The 23,764-nt window shown below is 31.8% G+C and overlaps 1 protein-coding gene across 1 annotated transcript; it reads right to left on the bottom strand.

Moving 5' to 3' along the window:
- Positions 1 to 175: 175 nt before the first annotated feature.
- LOC123008246 (patched domain-containing protein 3) lies at positions 176 to 18,536 on the bottom strand. The gene is made up of 11 exons (XM_044403989.1): positions 18,320 to 18,536; positions 7,286 to 7,559; positions 7,008 to 7,222; positions 4,438 to 4,619; positions 4,205 to 4,389; positions 3,992 to 4,150; positions 3,746 to 3,946; positions 3,567 to 3,698; positions 2,840 to 3,366; positions 1,463 to 1,672; positions 176 to 1,411 (listed from the first exon to the last, which is right to left on the bottom strand). Exons 2-11 carry the CDS (start codon positions 7,557 to 7,559, stop codon positions 347 to 349), a joined length of 3,150 nt encoding a protein of 1,049 aa, XP_044259924.1. The 5' UTR covers positions 18,320 to 18,536; the 3' UTR covers positions 176 to 346.
- Positions 18,537 to 23,764: the final 5,228 nt, after the last annotated feature.

The following is a 23,764-nucleotide window of genomic DNA, read 5'->3' as shown; positions in this document are numbered from 1 at the left end:
AGTTAACAATAATGTAATTAATTATTACTCTAACCAAAGAAATCATAATTTTATTGGCGGTCTCTAACTTTTAAATAGTGCAACTTGGTTAAATCGTTTTATTTTGACTTGGGAAATTCCAGATTACTCTTTGTCCTTATCCTCTCGTCGTATAAGAAAAATGAAACACAATGAATAAATAAAAATTCGAACTTTATTCTTAGTCTTATTTATTTCGTATTAATGCAAAAATAATTTATACAAAATCGTATCTGTACAACTTATAACTAGAACATTGAGCACATCGTCAAAACCTCGACAACTTTATCAACAGTTCGGAACTTATCACACTAAAAATCAACTAAAGTCACGGAAATCTCAACTCTTGAATGTATCTCGGATGAACGATATTGTGATACGAACTCGATCTCGCTAATCCTTGATTCCTGTAATACCGTTGCTCGGGGGGTGAATACCTCCTCCTGTGTCTTTGGTCATTGACCCTCCTCGTCTCGGGATTGTTTTCATAAAACCTCCTTCTATTCTCCTCCAACCTGCGGTAATATTCCCGTTCCGAGTCATTCCCAAAAATATCCAAAACTTGGGATGTGTGAAACTGACTCATCGTGTCCGAATTCCTCCTCCAAGCCTCCCGGTACCTCCGCTCCACCATTTCCTCCTCCACTGGGGGTTTCTTGTTTGAGTGACTTGACGACTCGCTTGAATTTTCCTCAGAAGTGCCCAAACCTAGATCTTTTTCCATGTCGTAATTTTTMAAAGARTTCTTTGTGTACTTTTCCAATGTTTCCAATTTTTGGCATTTTAGGTTATTGCCCAGATTGCTTCCGTTGAGGGTAAATTGTGGGTGGGGGATACAGTAGGGGTGAGGTAACGCTTTTTCAACATTTGACATTTTGATGTCTTCATTTTTTTGACCGGAAGTGCAAGACCCAGGTCCGAAGAGTGACAAAAGGACTGGGAGTAGTAGTAGGCCGTGCATGGCCCCACAAAACACCACCAAAAACACCATTTTGAAGAAAACGGCAAAAATGTAGTTATTTGCAAGGAGGAGAGCGATCATCCCTAGAATCGTACTGACTGCTCCTTGGAAAATCGGAAGTCCAAGTGCGTAGAGACACTCTCGAACCTTCTCATCGGGTGTCTTCGCCGTCGAAGACATGTAAGCGTAACAAATGTGAGCTGTYAAGTCAACACTGAACCCTATGCACATTATCAAGTTGATCATCGAAATTGAGTCGAGATTGACATGCCACAAGGCCATATATCCCACCACTCCTGCTTCTATGGAAAGTATGCTGAAGGCCACCCACAAAGAGCACAGGATATTCGGGATGAAAATGAACGACACCACCATCATAACTCCAGCCCCCACGATCATGTTTTGGATGGATAAGGGCCGGACTAGCTCGAACTGTAAAATTTTGGCTTAGTTTTGGTTGTGTTGGGTTAGGGGGAGGTTTACCTGGTCAAAGAAAACGAAGTAAGGGTGGAAGACACTGACGTTGAGTGGAGACTCTTTGCAGATTTTTCGCAAGGCTCGCACCATTTCCTTCTCGTGTTCGGTGCCGGAGATGTTGACGGCTTGAATGAGAAATCGCATGCCGACTATTGAGTCTCCGGCGTCATTGAATTTCACATCGAGGGAAAAAGGGCTGGTGGGAGCCAGCCAGAACTGAAAAATGGTCAATAATGAGTGATGCGAAGGTGACCAACTTCAGAAAATTCAAAATTGGGACATTATTAAAAATGATTATAATTGTATTCCAGAACACAAAATAAAAAATTAAATAGATCCTCCTATCACTGTAACGGTATAGAAATTTAAATATAATAAGAATACCTATAGAATGCAAAATATTTACGTACAGTTACTGTATTAAAATTTCGGGCAGTATTTTTCTGTCACTTCAAAAAGTTCACTTTTTACTATTATCATGACTGACATTTGACAATTAACTTTGCTGTCAATGACGCTATTTTTCAAGTCAAAATGACATAAACATGACAAGAGTCAAAAATGAGGTTATTAATGTAAAGGTTGTTTTAGAGTTTACATTATGAAAATGACAATACTGCCCGAAATTTTAACTCCGCAACTGTACATGAAATATAAAAAAAATTGGACCTTAATCTAATAATTAACATATTATTAATTCATTGTCTTGTGTTAATTTCAATTTTTTTTATATGAATTGCTTTGAAAATCTCTTCATTCTCTGCAATAGTTATTCGACGAGTTTGAGTGTAAATCGGACGCTTTATTTGACCGAGTGGATTTTTTCACGAGGTGGATTAAAGCGTCCGATTTACACTCAAACGAATTGAATACAACATTTTATTCTTCGAATTAGACTCAACAAGACTTAAACTTGCTTTAAATCTGTTATAAATAACTTGACGTTTTGTATTGAGAAATGCCAAACAGTTGTCAAAACTTCCTTACACGGGAGAAAAACCGTAAATTTTGACAGTGTCAAGGAATAAACATTTTTTTTTTCATCTATAGAAGCCAAATTAATATTTCATTTGGTCATTACAAGCGATTTTTAAGTGTTTCTACTTTCAGTAAGTTGAGTTTTTTCACAATGATCACATTTGAAATGACGTCAAAAAGAAAATTTTTCAACTTAAAAGACACTTTGTTTTTGCTGCAAATGAAAATATCCAAATACTGCACACTTAGGTTTATTAATCCTTAAATCGGGACAAATCAGGACATAAACGTAAAACAGGACATCACAATAAAAACCTAAAACTATGTCCTGGCTAAATCAGGACGGTTGGTCACTTTATCTATTTAGAAAATTAGAACGTTTGAAAACAATATTGAGAGACTTACTTCTTTCAGAGCTGTAATAAATCCTTCTTTCGTCTTGATCGAGATGTTCAAAAAATCTTCATTTCGTTCAGCGTACTGTACGAAGCTTCTCAACCACGACTCCGTATACAGCGTGTTCGACACATAGGAAGTGTTTTCGAAAGTCTGGGTTAGATTCTCGACTTGTCTTTGTATTTCCGGGTCGGAATAATCATACTCGCCGGCAACTACAACCTGTATTCGATAGGGAAATTCGCGATAATAGTCGTCTTCTCGGTCGAAGAATTCGATTGCGTAAGAGTCATTTTTCGCAACTTTTCTTCGTTCGAGTCCTTCTTCAATCTGCGTGACCCCATACCCAGCACCCAATAAATAAACCCCAAAGATGAGAATAATGATAACTTTGACTAGACCATAATTGAGGAACGTAGCGAAATAGTCCCGGAAAAACACCATCATTCCATGCTCTTGGTTGTCGATGGGGTTGTCCATATCGTCCGGATCCACTCCTCCGGAGCAGAACACGCGGTAAAGCCACCATCTGTGCTCTGAAAAATTTAATTGTGTTACAAATAGGCGCCACTTTCTCCGTTTCCWCAACTCGCGATTTGATATAATTAATAGCTTGAAAAATTAACGGAGAAAATTCGAAACAATTGCGTAACCGGAAGAAGAAAGCCTCCGACTTGATACGGTTATCGATGAGTTTTACGTAATGATAGGTCAGAATTTCCTCAAAAAAACTTACGTGACTTTGATAACGGTTGCACTTTCACACAAGCGATGGCATGGAGATTCTTCTGCTCACAATAGCCCGAAATTGCGACACAAGCGGCGAAAAAGGTCAAGTGCCACACAAAGAGGAAGCAAGTCGCGGCTCCTACAACACAATTWAAAAAAAATACAACACAAAAGTGGTTTCAGTACCCGAATAAATGCAAAAGATTGTGACTGAGGGAAAAGGACTGAAAATTCCGATCCAGAAACTGAAGAAATCGGTGACTGAAGTTATGGTTATTGAAACCGCAGCTTCGCTTAACATTTGTGCCATTCTTTCCGGGACCGAGGTTTTGATCGAAGTCCGGCGCCAAGCGGCCAACATTACGAAAGTGTCGTCAATACCAATACCTGGAAAAATCACTAAAAACTTGTTTTCACCCACTTTTGACTTACCAATCATTAAAAATGGTGCTGCTAGATTAATTCCAATAAAATCGACTCCGGCATACATGCAGACACCGAAAGCACATAATGTTGCCATTGCGGCACTCAAATTCCCCAAAAGACCTAACCAAGGTTTAGAACGGACCCAATCTGTCATCATACAAGTTACTGAAAACGAAAAATATTATTTTTTTTAGTTTAAGTTTTAATTAATTTCAGTACCGATTGAAAAAATTGCCATGACGAGAAACGTTGACGTAAAATACGGAATAACGGATCTGGTGTTTTTCTCAAGCTCGTGGTCTAGCGTCCTAGATGCAAACCTCGCGATTCTTATATGTTTGAAAAGCCCATCGTCTTGGGCTTTGCCCACAGAGTCCAAGAAAGCGTCTTCCCAAGCTGAGCCCCTACACAATTTTATTATAAAATGCGTCTTTTTGACCCAAGAAACCTACATTTCGTCCAACTTTTTGGTGTCTGCATTTCCGAAATAAACTAGTTGGACCGAAGGAACACTTATTATGAGTCCATCTTCACTGACTTGCGTTCCACCGAAGAAGACTGGAAATGCGTGGGCGTCCCAAGTAACAGGGTTGAACATTAAGGGAAAAGTCAAGTTGAGGGCCCCGGTTTCGACCTATAAAACGTGATTGGATCAGGCGCCACGTTTAGGACGAAATTTGCTCCACTTTCACTTGCAAGTTGCGGTTTCTTGATGCAATTGCAGAGTTGCGGAGTTTGTAAGTCGGAGAGTAATTTTTCAGGAGTCAATTAATTTTATTTTTAGTTTTTAACCACAATGGGGGAAAACATAATCTTAATTGAATCATTTTGTTATAATAAAAGTAAATGAGTCGCTATTTTTGTTAGACTAGACGTTGAAAAAATAAATTGTCAGCAGTGTATGACACATTTTTCTTCCAATCTCCTTCATTAAGAGAAAGTTTGCAATTATATGTAAAAATAGTCTGCGTTTTTGATAATTAAAGGTGAAGTATGTCTGCACGTTAGTTAAAGTTTAATTATTTAAAAATAAAGTAGTGAACGGTAATTTACATTTTTTGTGCAGCACGTCTCAAGTAAAATTAACCATTTTGAGTCTTTATTTTTAATTATACAAYTACTTGTATTAATTAGTGAGACAAAGCCTTTAATATGGATGCATTTAAAAAACTAATAACTGCAAATCTGTTTCCAAATTATTAGCTTGTTGCTGTAATTATACCCATTTGTGAATCTCATTGTCAAACATACATAAGTGAAAGCCGTCATTCATAGGGAACTCTTAAGAGACTGCATACAATACGTAATATTAAATTTCTTTTGGTGTAAAAAATCCAGAATTAGTCATTTGAAAAAGGAAAAAATGTAAAAGTAACGAAAATTCTTTTGAACTCATATTTCCTGGTAATATAGTTGCAATTTTTTGTCAAAATTTTTAAATTTACATGTTACACAGTTTCTCAACATCAAAACAAAAGTTTAAAACCAACTATTATTAAAATCACAAAAAGTTGAATCAATGTATTTTTGACGGATTTGGATCTAAAATTTTTATCTTGTAGTATAGAAGTTCGAAAGTTTAGAAATTAATCTTATTGCAAGTAAGATTATTAAAAAATAAAGTGATAAGGGGAGGCTACAAATTACAGCGTTTTAAATTTATAGTTTATAAGTTCTGTAATAAGTATAAGATGTTTAATCAAATACAATACGAGTATTAGCAGATATTGCTAAATAATTTCCTTTTACTAAATGATCCAAACTTAATTACGTGTTTTTAATTTTAAATACTGTATACCTAATTTAATTTTTCTAAGTCACCAAATATGTATGTAATTTTAATAATATTTAATATTTCACCAAAATTAATTAAAAAAATAGAATTGTTTTAATTAGATTTAACCAATAATTAATTTTATTTATATATTTCTTTAAAGCTCACATCATTTATTATGTTTAGTAATAATTCCTGTACTTTTCCATTTTACTCATAATTAAAATTTTAAATTTAATTAAATTTTAGGAAATGATCTTTTAGTATTTAATGGAGCATTCTGTAGATATATATTTTTAGTTATGTATGTAGGTAACTTTTATTTTATTAATTCTAATGAAAAGATTTTTGTTAATTCATCTAATTTTGGAATATTTCATGAAAATATTCAAATAATAACCTACTCAAAAAATTCTTATCTCTATTCTCAAAAACTATTAATGCAATATTCGCACTGCAATTTTTAATCTTATTTTTATGATTAATGTATCTTTTATATTTTTAAATGTTTTTAATTCAATCCTAATTTTTAATAATTAAAAATGTAAAATTAAAAATTTCTCTGTGTTAAAATAATATAAAAAAAGAATTTATTGTACGAGTAGGTATTAACATTGACCTCAATTAGTTTTCATTTAAAAACAATCACAATATTAGGCATCTTATTAGAAATTAAAGATGGTTCATCACTTAATCATCAGAAATATTACATTTTAAATCAAACAGTAATAAGAGACATTAATTTGAATTTAATACAATTATATTCAAGTATATATTTTTTACACAATATTTATTAAAATGGTGCTTAGATTATAAGCACGAGACAGGTCAAAAATATTTGTTTTATTTTTTAAATATACTTCTTATTACCCAACAATATCCACCAGTTTGCCTCGACCTAGACCACCTAAATTTGATCGTTTACAAATAAAATCATCTTTTACTTTTTTCATGAAAAGTGAGTTATTACTCGAAGGTACTTAAAATTTTCACTGTAACTACTGACACAATTTACCAGTAGGTTACACTCCACGTCTATCAAAAAAAACGAAATTTATTTTCGATTTCTGTGCATGTTTATTTACATTCCATTCGGTTCAAATTGGGTTTTTGGCATTGCTTCCGGCCAAGGTTCTCATCGTTTGTGGCAAATGAAGCCACAACCTGTGACCTCGCAAGAAAGCGGCGATGCACCACAACTGACCTTGATTCGGTTTATGACTTGAAAACCGAGAGTATTCGACTTACCTCATCCATGATGTAGTCGAGATTGAGGATGTCGTTTTGGAAGCACTCCGACATCCATTTGGCACAAATATCCTTATAAGTAAAGTACTGGAAATCGTGGTAAACTGTCATATTCTGGATGATGTTATCKAGAAGTCTCAGTTCCTTCCAGATGACCGTTCGGAGGAGATTCTTGTTGCCATCCTTCGACGTAACAATAACTCTTCCGAAGCGACCTGGAAACGATCGACCGGGTCAGTGGGCCATTGCGGGTCCCACGAGATTTTGCTTCTTTTTACCTGCTCTCGTTATCCTCGCCACATTGAATCGAGTTGTGTAGTTCACTTTGAAGAAGCTCTCGACGATGGCGCGCTCGATTTTGCCCTCGCCGTTGACAGGACTGAAGAGGTACTCCGGGTCGATGTTGGTGTGGATTCTCTGGAAGCCAGTGATGCCGAGAAGGGTGAGGAGGACGGGTACGATGAGGAAGTAGCCGGGGTGGCGGCCCACCAACAGGCCCAACTTGTAGAAAGATTTGTTGAGGAGTTCGTCGACGATTTTTAGCCCGACCATCTGAAAGATAGCGCCAATTAGGGGGTTTTAATTAAGAGTAATCAACGGAATGTTACAAAACTGGTACACTGTAGCACGCGAACTTTCCTTTAAGTGGTTATAAAACTTGTTTCGTAATAGTTTGCTGCGCTTTTACCCGCCTGCTCGACATCAGGACAACCAATTAAGAAATTAAGATAATTAGGAAGACACAAAGTCTTCATAAAATAGAAAAAGTAACGCTGTAAAAATAAATTACAATAGACAACAGTAAAAAATTTACGCCTCGCCACCCACATGTTCAAAAGCTACGAAAATGTTATTGTTAAAATTATAAAATTCAAATTATACACTAAAAAATAATTAAAGATACATTTGGAAAACTTGTATAAAATTAGAAATGATGATTTTAGAAAGTCAAGTTTGTTTTTACTAAAATTTGATGTTTCAATCCCTTGTAGGCTATCGAATCGAACCAAAAATATTTCTTTTAGAATTCCAAAAATTTTAAAATCACGTTTATGTTATAAATTGTAATTAATTGATAAAATATGTAACAAATTTTTCTTTTACAAAAAGGTATTATTTTAATTTTTGTAGAAATTTGAGCAATGTCGAAACTATCTAGACATGCATTAATAACATTCTCSAAGTCAATCCATTTGTACCACCAAATGATATTATTGTAAATAGTTTTTTAATAYGTTTTATTTTGTTCTTTAATTACACAACAATTACAGTTTATTTATAATATGTAACTAAAACGACGTGATATTCGAACTCGAAAATTTATAAGCATGAGTAATAACTTAAAATCGTTTTTTGAGACTAGGAATGAGAATTAAATTAAAAATTAAATATTTATTTTGTAGTCATCATTTATTGATTTAGTTATTTAGTTGTTTAGTTATTAGTTGTAGGTACTATACACGGTGTCACAAAATTAAGACATTCCGAGTTCGGAGCGTTATAGGGAGTACCTCTTGGACTAAGTACAAATATATACAGGTGTCCCACGAGTAATAATGTTGCCGAAAAGACCAACAAGATTCTCATTTATGAAGAATGTTTGAAAAACGCTTCGCAGACTGCACGTTTCTATGCAGCGCGATATCCAAATAGACGGACTTCCTAAAACTGGAATAAAYTCATTTTGATTGATAGAAATTTGTCAAAAGTAAAAATATGATTGCTATGTTTAATTAATTAAAACGAAATATTTTATTATCCACGTTATCTATGAATAATGTTGGTTGCTTCAAAAAAATTTCAGGCTCAATATTACTCGTGGGACACCCTGTATACAGAACAGTTTTTTAAATTACCCTCTGTAAGATATTTGCCTTTTAACTGTTCAATGCGGRAATATTGCCACATAAAATTTGTTCGCCTTAAAGTTACTTTTTAAAGATTTTTTTGGATTGTTATTACACTTAGCAATGCTCATAATAAATAAAACTAAATGCCAACATTTATAGCCTTTATTTGAAGATTATTTGAAGATTATTTGATGCGAAATTTGCATCTTCAGACTTTGATAATGCATTTGTAAGAAGAAGTCGTCGACTTTTTTTAACAATTTTTCTGTTACTGCTAGTAAGATCTCCTACAACCCTCTAAACCCGGAATGCCTTAATTTGAGGCAACCTGTATACTTGAAATAACCAAATTAAAAACTGAACTTTTTGTCMTATATTATTATTTTTTGAAATAAAATGTCTACAAAGGAACCATTCAAATAATAGAGATTTTATCTATGTATGTTACAATTTTTTTTTTAATTATCTATTTCCCTAAATTATTTACACATCACAGACGTGCTAGAAACACCGGTTAAATTTTGTTAATAATAAAGCCACAAATTTGAATTAATTTAGTCTAAAAGATATATAGTAAGATTAATAATGGCAACAATTAAAAACATGCTCTTTGCAAAATATTGCAACCGCTATTTTTGATCACCCGGTACTAAAAAATTGAATTCAGAAAAATATTTTTGAATAATTTAAGTTATTTTTGCTTTATTTTACTGATTACACTTTTTATTTACTTCTGTTTTTGATGGGTAGTTTTTTTATTAAGATTCTGATTGTTTTGACACAGTTTTTGTTGAAACATTCTTAAAAACTTTGTTTCTTTTAAGTATGATATTTTTGGGTTATTTCGTTCTAAAAAAAAAAATAAAATTCTAACTTGCAAAAAATGTGAGAATGAGATTTAAAAAATCTTTTAATTGAAGCTTTTTTTTAGACCGAGGTTTGAATATATACTTGGTACAAAAAGGAAGTAATAGAAAACAGAAAAAATTGTATTTTCATAAGTTCTAAAAATGTTTTATTTTGTCTTATTGAATTCTAGGGGCGTTAACAGCTTTTTAGCATGTGTTTTAACAGATTAGTGTATCTTTTGTTTTTAATGTTTCTGAGCGAGTCGTTTTGAAATTTCAAACTTGAATGGATGCTTTCTGAAACTCGTTTTAATTTTTTTAAATAAATTTAAAAAATACATTTATGATAAATGTAGTTTAAAAATAAGTTGTTGCACAGTTTGACTTTTTACAAAACCGAATATAAATGTTCATCAAAAAGACTAACACTGGTTAATTTTTAATAAATATGTTTATAAAATTAAATTTGTTTTTGCCTTTTATGTATGTATAGAATTTGTAAATATTGAGAGATCAAGATGATTTGTAATTTGTAATCGAATCATCCTTGGATTCGAAAACGTTTGTCTGTGAAACGTCAAATAAAATGACAAGTCGAAAGGTAAAATGGCATGATAAAAAAGTTGATGATTTTAATAACTAAATTTATAATAATTTATCTTAAATAAAGAACAGTCCCATTGTCATACGAGTACGTCGACGACTAATTTTGCCGTTTTACTTTCAACTTATCATTTTCTTTGAAGTTTCATGTGCATTTATAGTTAAAAATAGACATACGTTTTCAGATCCAAAGATGATGCGGTTACAAATTATCTTGATCGCTCGATATTTAATATCTTCAACTGCTTTTATTTCATTATTGCTGGAGTAGCTACTGGGCGAGATGGTATTATTTAGGACAGCCTGTATGTGTGTTCGTTCTGAAGACAACACTTAGGACTGCGAAATTCGATATCTTAAAACTGTTTTATTCTATTTTAGTCAATAATCATCTTCATACGCCTAAATGAGGGCATAAATTGGTTTTTATGGCACAGATCTATTAAAAATCTCACAAGCAACGGTTGGTTTAATTATTCAAACAATGGTATCAAAACTTGTCATATTCTTTGACATACAAATCCTTTGATTTATTATGGGGACTCAATTTTCTCTGAGCAGTTTCAAATTTTTGTAATATTTATTCTGAATAAACGCTTTCTGCTTCAGAAACGTTCATTTCGAAAAATGAATTGTTTTTTAAACAAACGCAGTAAACTTAACAACATCAAAATAGCTAACTTTCTACACAACGCTAAAATTTGCATGGACACAAATTTTTAAGAAATTCTAAATATTTGTTTGAATCTTTTAGAAATTATAAAATAGAATAAAACGTTGTATGTACCACGGGCATAATTGTTGATTATACCTTAATACATAAATAACTATTATTTTCATTATTCATAATAATATTTTTTCGTATAATTGTTCTTACTGCTTTTTAAATATGTGATAGGTTATAATTTTAAAAAAATTAAAGTCACTTTTTAATTATCTATTTAGAATGATGGATGTTCAGGTGTCAAATTTGGCAACTCTTCGGCAGGTCATTCACTGTGAGCTCCCCGACCTTGCAATCACAATCAAATCCTGATTAATGCGTAAGCATAAATCTGTTGCAAGCTCTGACCCAATAATAATCTGCAATTCGCGTGTTATCAAGGATTATTTTCCGGAGATTAGCATACTCAATGAATCAGCGATGCGCTGCGATTCCGATCCGATCCCGCCAATTTCCTAGACCTACTAACCTACACTCGATTTTCTCACAAACAAGAAAACTCTGATCGATATTATTGTTTACTCGAAACAAATCAAGAAGTAAGCCGAGGACATCACCTGCGTTGAATTTTCATCGGTTATTTCAACATTCGGCCCATGGCGAAATTAAAACCGCTCAGAATTTTAATCATGTTAAATTAATATTTGACGGTCTGACCAACACCTAGTGTTGCAATGGACTTGGTCGGGAAGCTGGATTATGTAACAATATCCGAGACTTCGAGGAAATAAAACGCACACTTAGAATGTCAAAATATTACCGAACGAAAGTGAAATCGGAATATTGTTACACTTTGGAGCAACGGTTTGTTTTTTCCGGGTGTCTCATGTTGGATTTTTCGAAGAAGTGAAACGTGATAATGACAAAACTAATAAATGTAACGGCATGCAATGTTATGACACGTAACAATTAGGAGTATTTAACGCCACTGTTACGTTACTAACAAGATGCGCTCAAGGAGTAATAAGAACAACAAACCAATTTATTACCTATTATAAAAGTACATGCAATAAATTATTATCAGATTTAAATCAAATTATTATTTCTGTTGAGGTAAGAATTATAGACCGAGTGCTTCATTAAATGGAGCGCTGTGAAGCACCCATTTATTTTAATTTTCCATTTTAGTATTTGTGGAAGTCACCTACAAAAAAATGACAAAACTTATGTTACCTACAAATGTTACATCATTACTCCATTTAATTTTGCAATTTGCGAGGACAATTGTCAACTGCAAATAGCTTTTGCGATTTATTTCTTCAGTTTGTTGGGAATTTTCCTTAGATTTTGCCCTACAAATAGGTGGTTACTTTCCCAAGGTTAGTGCATTTTCTCTGTACACTTATCAAGGAGATTGGCACATTCAAACCGCTAATTCTCGGAAAAAATAAAAGCCGATGATGTCAACTGAGTGAACTCTTGCGGTTTGTAACGAATTGGAATAATTCGCAATTTCGAAATTATAATAATTATGCAAATTCTAGAACCACCATAAGTGAATGTAAAACCTTTCTTTTGAACTTTACCTTTCGGTTTAGTTGTTATTCTTTATATAATTTTTGTTTTGTTTCCATGTAACGTCTTATTACTCAACAATAGACTAAAAAACATTGTAGAGTAACAATTGCGCAATTGCAGGAACCACATGTGAGCCTGAATAAAAATTTAGTTCCGTTAAGTATGAACAGAAAAAAAATAACTTTTATTTTCTTCCTTTTCTGAAAAACATAAATACTGTAATTGCAGCATTAAAACGTGTAATATAAGTTTTTTCCAAATGAAAATAAGTGTTTCGAAACACGTGTACCTACTCTCAATATAGTATGAAATGAAAATTATGCAATTTGTTATGCATAATATGTAATTTGTTTTTTGATTGAATGGCGTGACAAAATTATTTATATTGACACAAAACTATGACACATTTGACGATTTTTAATGAAAGGGTTAGCGGGCACACGACATAGATAATAAGATTTTTATTTAATTAAACAAAAATTAAAATGAAATACTGCACTTGCTAGAGTTTTGCAAAACGGAAACTAATTAAGAATGTTGAAATTTATGCGTTTAAATAAATAAAAATAAATTAAACTTCTTTTTATAATATACAGGCTGGATTATAAAAACTTTGTAGAACAAAGTTGCACAGTTTATTGACATGTATTTAAATATATTAATCGAGCATTTATCCTAAAAATATGCTTACAATAAACTGTTTAACTTTGATCAAAAAAATATTGTCATATTTTTTAAAATAATGAAGTTATGGCTTAGGGAGTTTTTTTTATAATCCAGTCTGTATGTATATACAAAGTGTAAGAAGCTTAATTTCTACTTTTTAACTAAAAAAAATCTATCGCTAACAACAATTCAGAATCAATTTAGGAAATGACTTTGTTTCTCTAAGCATCTAAAAGCGGATATAATTTGGCATTTATAGGCTCTTGGGCTTTTTTATATGCAATTATAACACACCGAATCACATGGTTTATCTACATAACTACGGATAAATAGGCGATCTCGATTTTTACACCAATATTAAATTCTCATATTTTTTTTATTTGCTAGTTAATAATGTTAATAATGTTAATTGTTATAAAACAAAAAAAAATGGTTTATTTGTTCATAAACGCAACATTTGTTCACTTTTGTTGCACTTTTTATGCAATCTTTTAGCGTAAACAGGTTGATTCAAAAGTGTCGGGCCAATTCTCGAATGGTGTCAAAATAAGACTATCAGTAAGCATAAAAATGAATAGACTTTTTCAAGCCTTTTTTGAGAAAAAATAGAACTGACAATTTTTATATTATCATGTAGGCACCTTAAGCTCTTTTGTTCCCAATGTAGTCGAATTCAATTTATTGTTAAATTTGCTAGTTTGTGCACCATAAGACACAAATTAGTGACTCTTTTTAACAGATATCTGTTTAATGTTGTAAGGTCTACCGTTTCCGCTAACTAAATTCAAGAATACATGCTCTGAACGAGCAAAAAATTTAACCCAAAATCTAAACTTTGAAAGGCTATATCTCTTAAAAAAAGACTCAAAAAATGTTTGTTATGGAAACTTTTAACACAGTTGGATGTCTTTTACCACCACCTAAAAATTGATCCAAGACTTTGAATCACCCTGTATAAGAGCATTGACTACTGTCACTAAAAATAAAAAACAAAACAAAACACAATGAAAAATATTCTTTTAGAAAAATACAAAATAAAAAATAAATTTATATCTTTTGTAAAACCAGACTCTTATTTTAAGTATGGCTCAAGCACAATCCCAATTTGATTATATTGAAAATTTTAACTCGTTTTCGATGCTTTGATAAAAAATATGTCAATTATAAAATAACATTTTGATGTCTACTATTGTGCAACAAATTTTCTACATTAAACGACATTTTTGTCGCTTTGAGTGGGTTAAAAAGAACTAAACTCGTGATTGCAGTTTTCTCAGTGACATAATCTTCAAGCAATAAAATAGCACTTCGATTAATTAACCCATTGCTGCATCTATTAGAAATCAAATTTCGAGCGTCAACATTTCACTCTCTACGCCATAAAACTCTCATCTTTTGAGCCAACATCTGTCGTCTTGATGTATTTTCGCAAATTCTTTGGAAGTAGGTTAAAAACCTCTTCATCTCTCAGATAAATCACTCGACTGGACTCGAAGAATACCTAATGCAAAAATGTCAGGTTATTTCGGCCCGGTAACCCACATCTCGAGGCGGGATTTGTCGAAATATTCATGTGGTCGTCTGCGACTGGACTCGGACAATATCAAAGATTTTAATAGAGCGTTAAGCGACGAACACACGCTTCTCGCGCATAATATAAAAAAGTCGTGAGCTGGAAAAATAGAGCGTTGGATTGAGTTACCGTTGGGATAATGGGTTTGTCCCTTTTTCGTTTTTACATGTAACTGTAAGCCAGAATGAAATAAAAGGACGTTGGTGTTTTTAACGGAATGTCGGGATTTTTCGTGGCGGAGTCATTTGGGAGCATCAAACTCATTCCAAGAAAATTCGATAAAAAAATAAGTCACCAATCGGAGCTAACAGGCCTTTCTAATTGTTACCGATTACCGTATCTTAGGTTTGGGGAATTATAAATGTTGAGTGGAAACTCGATCGCCTTGTAATGGACATTTTTTCCGATTTTACTGGAAACAATCACTTTTGCCGTCAATACTGATCTAATTGCAGCTATTCGAAAGCGAAATGACATTGCATTCTGTTTTTATGCCCCGCTACCGATCCCAAACTTTGACAAACATCCTCACTCACAACAAATTTTTTGGTGTAAAAAATTATTGAAATCCTAATTCAAATTTAAAAAGAAAATAGTTATTTTTAGCCAAGTTTGAGAAAGCGAAATACATACTTGATAATTGCCTAATTGGGATGTTTCCCGATTTTCGAAAAGCAATTGCAATAATCAGAAATGTTGCGCTCCGTTTAACACTTTATATTGAAAGTGTCTAAACACGTAACTTCACATCTAGTTTATGACAGCGGATTGTGATGTCAGATATTATTTAATTAACGTTCGTTTATTGCTCGAATTGGAAATAATAATATACCAATTGAAAATGCTTCCGTTGTGGCTACAAAGTTTGTTCAACTTTATAAGTACAATAAGCTATAACAGTAGCGAAAAATTAAGAAAATAATCAASTTTAAAATRGCAACGATTGTATAATTGCAACTTAGGCAAATTGAAGATGTAAATTGTCTTGTTCAAGTTATTTATTACAGACTCTATTACGAGTAATGGAACTAATGGTCGACCCCGAAACAACAACTTACGAAACTTTTATTAATTTTTATTTTGTTATTGGTGAGTAGCTTTCGATTATTTCTTCATTTCCATATTTTAATAAAAGGTTCATTTTAATAATTTCCTGCACTTGTGGAATACTTGAATATAGATAAAAGACTATCGCTACTCTAACCTTTTAATGTTTCATTGAAACTAGAGTTGAGTATTTTAAAAGGCTTTATTGCTCCGTGACCGTTACCTCAAGTTCCAAACGTGTTAATCAGAGAATGGCCGATATTGAACGCTTTTCTCGAATATTCTGAAAATAATTAAATCTAGGATTATGGCACACGTTCCTCAAAACACAAATAAATCGTAATTAAGCATGTCCGTATTTTTCTATTTATTCTTTGACCAAAATTTCTGGAAAAAACGTTGAAAGATTTCAGGAGGTGGTTTCTCAGGTCAAAATAAGGGACCTAGAGCTGGGATAGCTCGACCTTTTATGAAACCTTGTTAGAAATTAAAGGGTGTACACGGTTTAAAAAAACCTCGTTTTTCTGGGTACGACGTACGGAAATAACACAGGAAACATTTTTTGAAAAGAATTAGCCAATAAATCCAAATATATTAACAAAACAAAACCTGTATGGTTTTTAACATGATTATTAGCAAAAACAGACAAATGATAAATCTTTTAGAATCATAAAATACAAACTAGAAAAATGTATTAACAGGACTAATACAAAATTGGAAAATAAGAATGTCAATAAATTTAAAATTCAAAAGTTATTGTTATTGTTTGAGTTATTGTTTCATTATTTTTTAAAATTGTACCTATAGATGAAAAACCGAAGAAAAACGAATATCATAAAACAGTTTTTGGAATTGCAGTAATACCTAATCCAAATCCAATCACAATTTTATTGCTTATTTTCATAGGCAGTTATTTCTGTTAATTAAATTAAACATATAGGCTGCAAATATCTCCATTCACTCCACTCGAATACCGAAATCTTGTTTTATTTTCCGACATACATTTATTTTTATTTTTGCTTTATGCAAAACTATTCGGAAATAAAACTTTCTTGCTAAAAATTCAGGTTACCGTTCATCATAATTATGGTTATACACTGATGACTCTTGAAATCTATTTCCTGATTTGTAACATCGTGTTGCATATTTCATACTTTTGCACCTACACACGAACAACGATTCAAACAAGTGCATGCAGAGAATTGTAAATCCTGGGTAATTGTTATTTATAGAGTGTAAAAGCGGTTTATGGTCAACATTGTCTTACTAACGAGTATCTACCAGATGCAAGACTATAGGATATTTTAATCTAAATATATTTACGCTTACAAATTTATCTCAAGTTCAATGTACTGGAATTGTTCCGATTTACTTGAAGCAAATTTTTCAAACCGATAATTTTTTCGAGTACTTACTATGAAAACACACTTGCTTTTATAGTGAATTCTCACAGTAAATTACCACGGATCAATGCTTTCCTATTTCCTCATTTTTAATTAGTGTATTTATCGACTATTTCCTCTAATACTGGAAAATCATCGATCAAGTCAAACAAAATTGGTTTAATTAAGCACGAACCGAAATAAATTATATCAAAAATTGATAAATTGCTCAAAGTCCAGTTTCTACTTTTACACAAAATGAAACATTTTTATCGTCTCTGCCAACGTTTTTGTTTTATCTTTTTTTCATCTTTTCATAAACTTCGTAATTATAATAATTAAAATGGTATTATTTGATAGAATTGTACGATTATAGACATTATGATTGTTTTCGACAAAAATGTAATTTCAGATACAGATCGTGACACGTGTTTTTATGACCTTAAACAAGATCACCGAGAGAAATTTAATTTCATTGAAATGAATTAATTATATTTCTAACGAAAAAAACCCAATTCGTGAGAGTTGCAAAATTATCATTAGCTGAAATTGTCAAGTTGACAATGCTGTAAACCTGACAATAAAAACACTTTCAATCACTCGGCCGGTAATTAGATTTATTTCGATTTAATAGAACGGAAATCGAAGTTTTGTCCTTATTGGACGAGGTGAAGAAACTTTGAAAATCTGAATCGTACAATTTTCTGGTCCACTCTGTAGAAACTGTGATAAGCGGACACGGTTCAGAAATTATTATTGCAATCGACTTTCCTTTATTGGCAGTTTTTACGAAACAGAAACGTGGACCGAATGGAAATTTGTTCGCCGAATGCGCAACTTTATTTATAATTGAAAATTTTTAATGAAAATATTGGATCAGCGAGATTCAACTCGCTTTAGATATTGTAAGGGGGCAAAGGTTGGCGATAATTTATTTTTGGAACTTTGTTTGAGTGAATTTTTGGAATTAGAACAGACCAACTGAGCGCACTGTATTTTTAGCAGATGCACAAGGCTTATTATTGGTTTGTGTAAAATCCCGGTAACGGCAGGTAAAAGGGTGGATTTYTGAATATTGCCCACAAAATAAAAAATACTAACCTTGCTCGAATTTATTCCAAAAAAATCCAGAAACACAGTCACTGAAACCCTCCACTTTCCACTCGTTTTTCAGCCGAACATTTCACGGGGATGTAAGTAACTTTTCTGCACTCAACACTTCCGTGTCCGTCTTTCACTAGACGTTTCGAATCGTCTGCACACCAGTATCTGAGAGCCCGCAATGGACTGAGTGGGTCTTACTTTCTGCACCGAGTGCTGTTTGTGCCCCACTTGGCCACCGACTCTGATACATCCTTCCTTATTACGGCTACTTACTCCTGTGATAACAACTTTCGGGTCATGAAGATTCGAAAACCCACGCCGGGAAAACTTATTTATTCGATAAGACAGGATGTGTGATACGCAATGAGGGTTTTAATTGTTGTTCAAGGTGCTAGGGATAGTTGTTTTTGCATTGATTAGTTGATGCAAATTTCCAAAATCGGGTTCAAGGATTTGGGGGAATAAAATTTTTGATAATAGCTTGAAAGTTGGTAATGGATTGCAAATTCATTTGAAAATCGTTTGTTCATCAAATGCCTCTCACTTTATGTCATAATTACAGCCTAAAATTTAATAAAGTTAAAAGGAACTTACGATTTTGTGTATACATATTCATTTATTTTTGATAGCTTGAGAAACTCGCTTAATTAAAATCGGAATTTTCATAAGGGTATTACCGAAATCTACTTTAGCGCATTTCTGACCCATATTATTTGTATTCAAATTGTATCATCCGCTTGATTCAATGTTTTAGAGAGAATAAAAATGAATGAGAAAGCTGATGAAACTTCTAGGCTCATTAAATAACAATGAAGAAAATTATACTTATTACAATGAAGATGTCACAAAGAGTTAGGAGCCATTATAGCGCAATGCTATTTTACATTTGAATTATTGCTTAAAATAATAAATCTATTTGAAGATAAATTTATTGAACACCTGTTTTYTAATTGCCGTTTCTAATTTTTTAACATTTTGCAAAGAACGTCCGACAAATTCATTCGTTAAGCTTAGATCTAGTGTTGTATTCAGTGAATTTTTACAATAACAAGTTAACGTTTAGACGCAATTTGTATATTAACTAAGTTAATTATATGCTCACAATTTACTTTTACTTAAAATTACAATGAAATTATTTTAAACTTTCTTCACAAAGCATAACGTATGTAAATGAGCATTTGTTGAATTTGATGAGTAGGTAATAAAAATTTCCCAAAAGTTTAAAGGAATTATCCTAAAATTGTTGAATTGATGAATTTTCTTCTAAAAATGCTAAAGATAAAGTTTAATTTTATGGACAAGTAATAATGTCAGTCATTTAACTACATACATATTTTTTACTATCAAAAAGTTTCTAATTAATTACTATTTCGTAATATTTATTAATGAATTAATGGTAGTACACTATTCTTACAACAATTTTATGACGCCTTTTATTTTCTGTTTCTGTTTCAAAAAATTAAAAATTAATTGTAAAAATACATAACTGGAAGAGAAATTAAATTATTTAAACTAGTTTTTTTATTTAAATTTATTAAAGGTAGGTATTTTCAGCTACCTTGTTAATAATGGGGATAATTTTTTACCTGAAATTTTGAATGTTTTTTATGTTTKAGATTTCTAAAGCTTTGGTATCACAGAAGAAAGAAACTCACTTAAAACGTTTAATTTTGGTAAATAAAAATTTAATTAGAGATGATTTTARTTCAAATTGTTGAATGATTGAAATTTTGTTTTAGAAATGGAAAAAAAAAATATTTTAATCAAAGTACTTCCAAAAATAGTCTACGGCTTTTGCTAAAAGAAGTTTTTTAGTAATAAGAGATTAAAACTATTGTTCGAGGAATAGGTGCATCATATTAATAAGTAAAGTTGAGAATAACAAGAAGAAAGTAGAAAGAACATTTGTAAAAAAATAGCACGACACAACTTTTGTTTCTTATCATAATTTTGTGTTTAAAAATTAACACTAACTTCAGTTTGTTTATTAGTGGTATTAACTGACTATGACAAAAAATTCTGTCTAATTTGTTATAATGTGCTTTTTGATTTCTGATATAGTGACCTGCAACTCAAAAAAAAATAGCTAAGTAAAGAGATAAAAGATATTAAAATTGTCAAGTCTCACATATTTTGTTTCTTTTTATTATTCAATGTTCCTAAATTAGCAGCAGAGACCACTTTGTCCAGAAATCTAATTGAAAACACGATATTATGGGATTAGAATGACTCATGTCACTCATGATGTACATACATCTTACAATATTCGTACTATAATTAAGAACAAATGAAAATTAACTGAAATTATGAACTGATCATTTTAATTATTATTTTTTTTTGTATAGACACGCTAAGGGCCGGTTTCTTAACAATGCAAAATAATTCGCCTTCTATAAATCTGCTTCATGTCTATTTTCTAATATTATAAAACACAGTGTTGTTTACAATTATTAATGGATTTTTATTGTAAACTATACATAAAGAATCACCTCTCTGAATGGAGTTATTGGCAATCAAGTAAATGACTCAGAATTTCATAATAGGTATGTATTGTCGTATTGTCTAATATTATACCGTAGCAACAAAATGTAAGCTTGATCGAAAGAAAATAAAAGCTGCGTTAGGGCTTGAATTTTGTATTTTTATGACAAAAACAATTCCTTAAAATGTATACACGGTGTGTCAAAACTCGCGCTCCAGAGAAAAATTTCAAGTAAGATAAGAACACCAGGAACATGGAAAAAATTGTATATCTTTCATTTATTTTTTGACATTTGACATTTTTTATGTCTATTTAATAATACTGATGATTTTGTATTTGTTTTTTTATAATTATTTAGTAAAGGTACAAAAATTTTGCCAATAAAAGTTACAAATAACATTAAACAGAGTTACAATTTAGGATACAGCTTCCTTGTTTCCTCTTCTAATAGCATGTAGCAAAAAAACGCAAAGTTATTTTTCCAACAGTAAGAAATAGAGTCAAAGTGCAAAATTTAAATTCTCGTAACTTCGAAATTTTTATAGATTTTTTTTTACATTTTTTCCATGTTTCTGGTATTTTACCTTACATTTTGGCACACCTGTAGGTATAATAAAAAAGTTAAATAAAACTAAATCTAAGTAGCTTATTACAATGTAAACTTGAATTACCCAGTAAATCATTTAATTGTTCTCGTAATCAATGCAACCGTGACTATTTCACCGTTTTAGTAACCAAACGGTCACATAAAATCATAAAATAAGTGCCAAAGCCATCTGGACTACGTGGCCTGAATTTTAATGAATTAATCATACGTCTTTGTGACGTTTACAATACAAAATTGAATTTATCCATGGTTATCAGATTAATATTATAATTGCCACAAAATTTTTGGTTTTAAATATTTATTTCTCATTTGGTTCTAATTATGAAGCGCTATTTGTGTCCTTTAGAAAAAAACTTTAAACGTAATGGAGCACATCTCCATTTTCCGTTTGGTTAATTACAACTGGCCGCACGCCATGTCATTTTTTTGCACAAAAGTTGACTCTCCGGTAAATCACCAAAAATGCGGAAATTGTGATGGTGATAAGATGGAATGATGATTATATAAGAATCAACAAAAATTTCCCCAGTCAACGAACCGTTCGAAAACTAGAATGGACCATCAATTCTAATAGCGGCATTAGAGCTGAAGAAAGTTCTTGTTTTGAATGTGTGTTTTTTTTATCTAAATAAAATTGTTGTGGTGTGACGTAGTCACGAAATCTCCGAAGTTCCAGCGAACGTTTATTATATCATCAGTGAAAGTTTTTGGATTAAATTTACAAGCACAACATGTTATTCTCGTTACATAAAGTGGTGTGAAGGCATCTTTAGAAATTKTACCTGTGTTTACCACCTGACCACCCTCAAACTTACCCTTGGAATTCCTCGAAAACAGCTGCAGCCTGACCGTGAAGCCTCACCAAATCACAATGATGATTTTGACCACGAATTTTTCATTTTGTTGTTGTGGTACATACAAGTTGATTTCAATCTGACATGATTCATTACTTTATTACAAATTGCGATTTTATCATACAAAAGGGACCTCTCTTTGTATTACTAATAATAAAAATAATCCTAATTAATTGTGTTGAATTACTGTAAAGTGCCATATGGCTTAAAGACGATTTTATGCTCCACCAGTAAAGTGGTGTAATCTTTCACCAACAGTTGGATCATTATGATAAACAAGTGCCATAAATCGGAAAAGTATGCACTGAAAAACTCAAAAAATCGTCTGATTGATTTTCTTGAATGCTGAATGAGAACTTCCGTGTCTTGACGCAAAAGAACTCATTTTATTATCACCAAAGGTCAGGAAAGGCCAACATAAACCATCGATATCTAAACAATAGTTTTCAGTAATCGGTAAAATTTTCTGCGCATCAATTAAATCAAAAAACAGGGATTTACCAATATTATTAAAAGGAGTTACCTACAATAATGGTAAAAACCCAAGGTAGTAATCGGTAATACTTTCTCCTCCAACGTCAGATATTGAGTTCATTTAATGTTTGTGTAATCACATGGTCTTAAGTAACATTTACCTTAATCTTTGTTACCATCATACGTCTGACTGGACTAAAAAACCATTTTGGTGAAAATTTTGACGCATTTATGCAAGCCTATGACGTGAGTTGCTGAGAGATTGTTGAATTCTACAAGTTTTTATATAATAATATTGCCATTATTAACACTTTCTTTAAATATTTTACCAACAACAAGCAGCTAGGAAAGGTACTATATGRTACACCTGCAGAAATGGGGTTGTTCTACCTGGAATAAGGGACAAATTTTCCTGAGAAAATTAGGTTCTGTGCCCGAAGACACCGCAAGAAATTTTTACTGAGAAACGATATTTCAGTCAGTATTGGTACCGTAAATCGGGGTTACTTTGACATAGTTTGAGAGGTTTTGTCAATGTAACTTTTTTATTTGTTGCAATATTTTCTTGAAAAAATTAGCATCAGAACAATTGATCTTTTTACTTTAACAAACAAACTTAAAATTTTGACTTAAGGTCATAATTAAAAAAAATAATAATTTGGTGTCAAAGAAACACCGACTTCGAGGCTACTTTGACAGTCCCTTTAATTACGTTGAAAATTAAAGTTATGCTAGCCTGGGGGGTCTTTTGACACCTTATAACTAAAAATATGTAATATATGATCTAAATAAACTTTATTAACCTCATTAAACAAATTAAAAAAAAAAAATATTTTTGGTATGTTATGGCTTTTATATGGCTTAAAAAAATAAACATAATTTCGGTAGATACCCATACTTGAACATGAAACAAAATTAGTAGCCCCATACGTGTCAAAGTAACCCCACTTTACAATAATATTTATTAACCGCCAAAAAATCCATAGTATAGATATTTGGTTGAAATTTTTTAGCGTTCCTTAGAA

This window comes from Tribolium madens, unplaced genomic scaffold, assembly GCF_015345945.1.
Source record: "Tribolium madens isolate multiple individuals breed KSU strain unplaced genomic scaffold, Tmad_KSU_1.1 Scaffold_19;HRSCAF=116;Tcas5.2_LG9, whole genome shotgun sequence".
Taxonomy (NCBI): domain Eukaryota; kingdom Metazoa; phylum Arthropoda; class Insecta; order Coleoptera; family Tenebrionidae; genus Tribolium; species Tribolium madens.
Note: the sequence above shows the minus strand (reverse complement) of the source record. Positions and strands in the feature narration are given on the sequence as shown.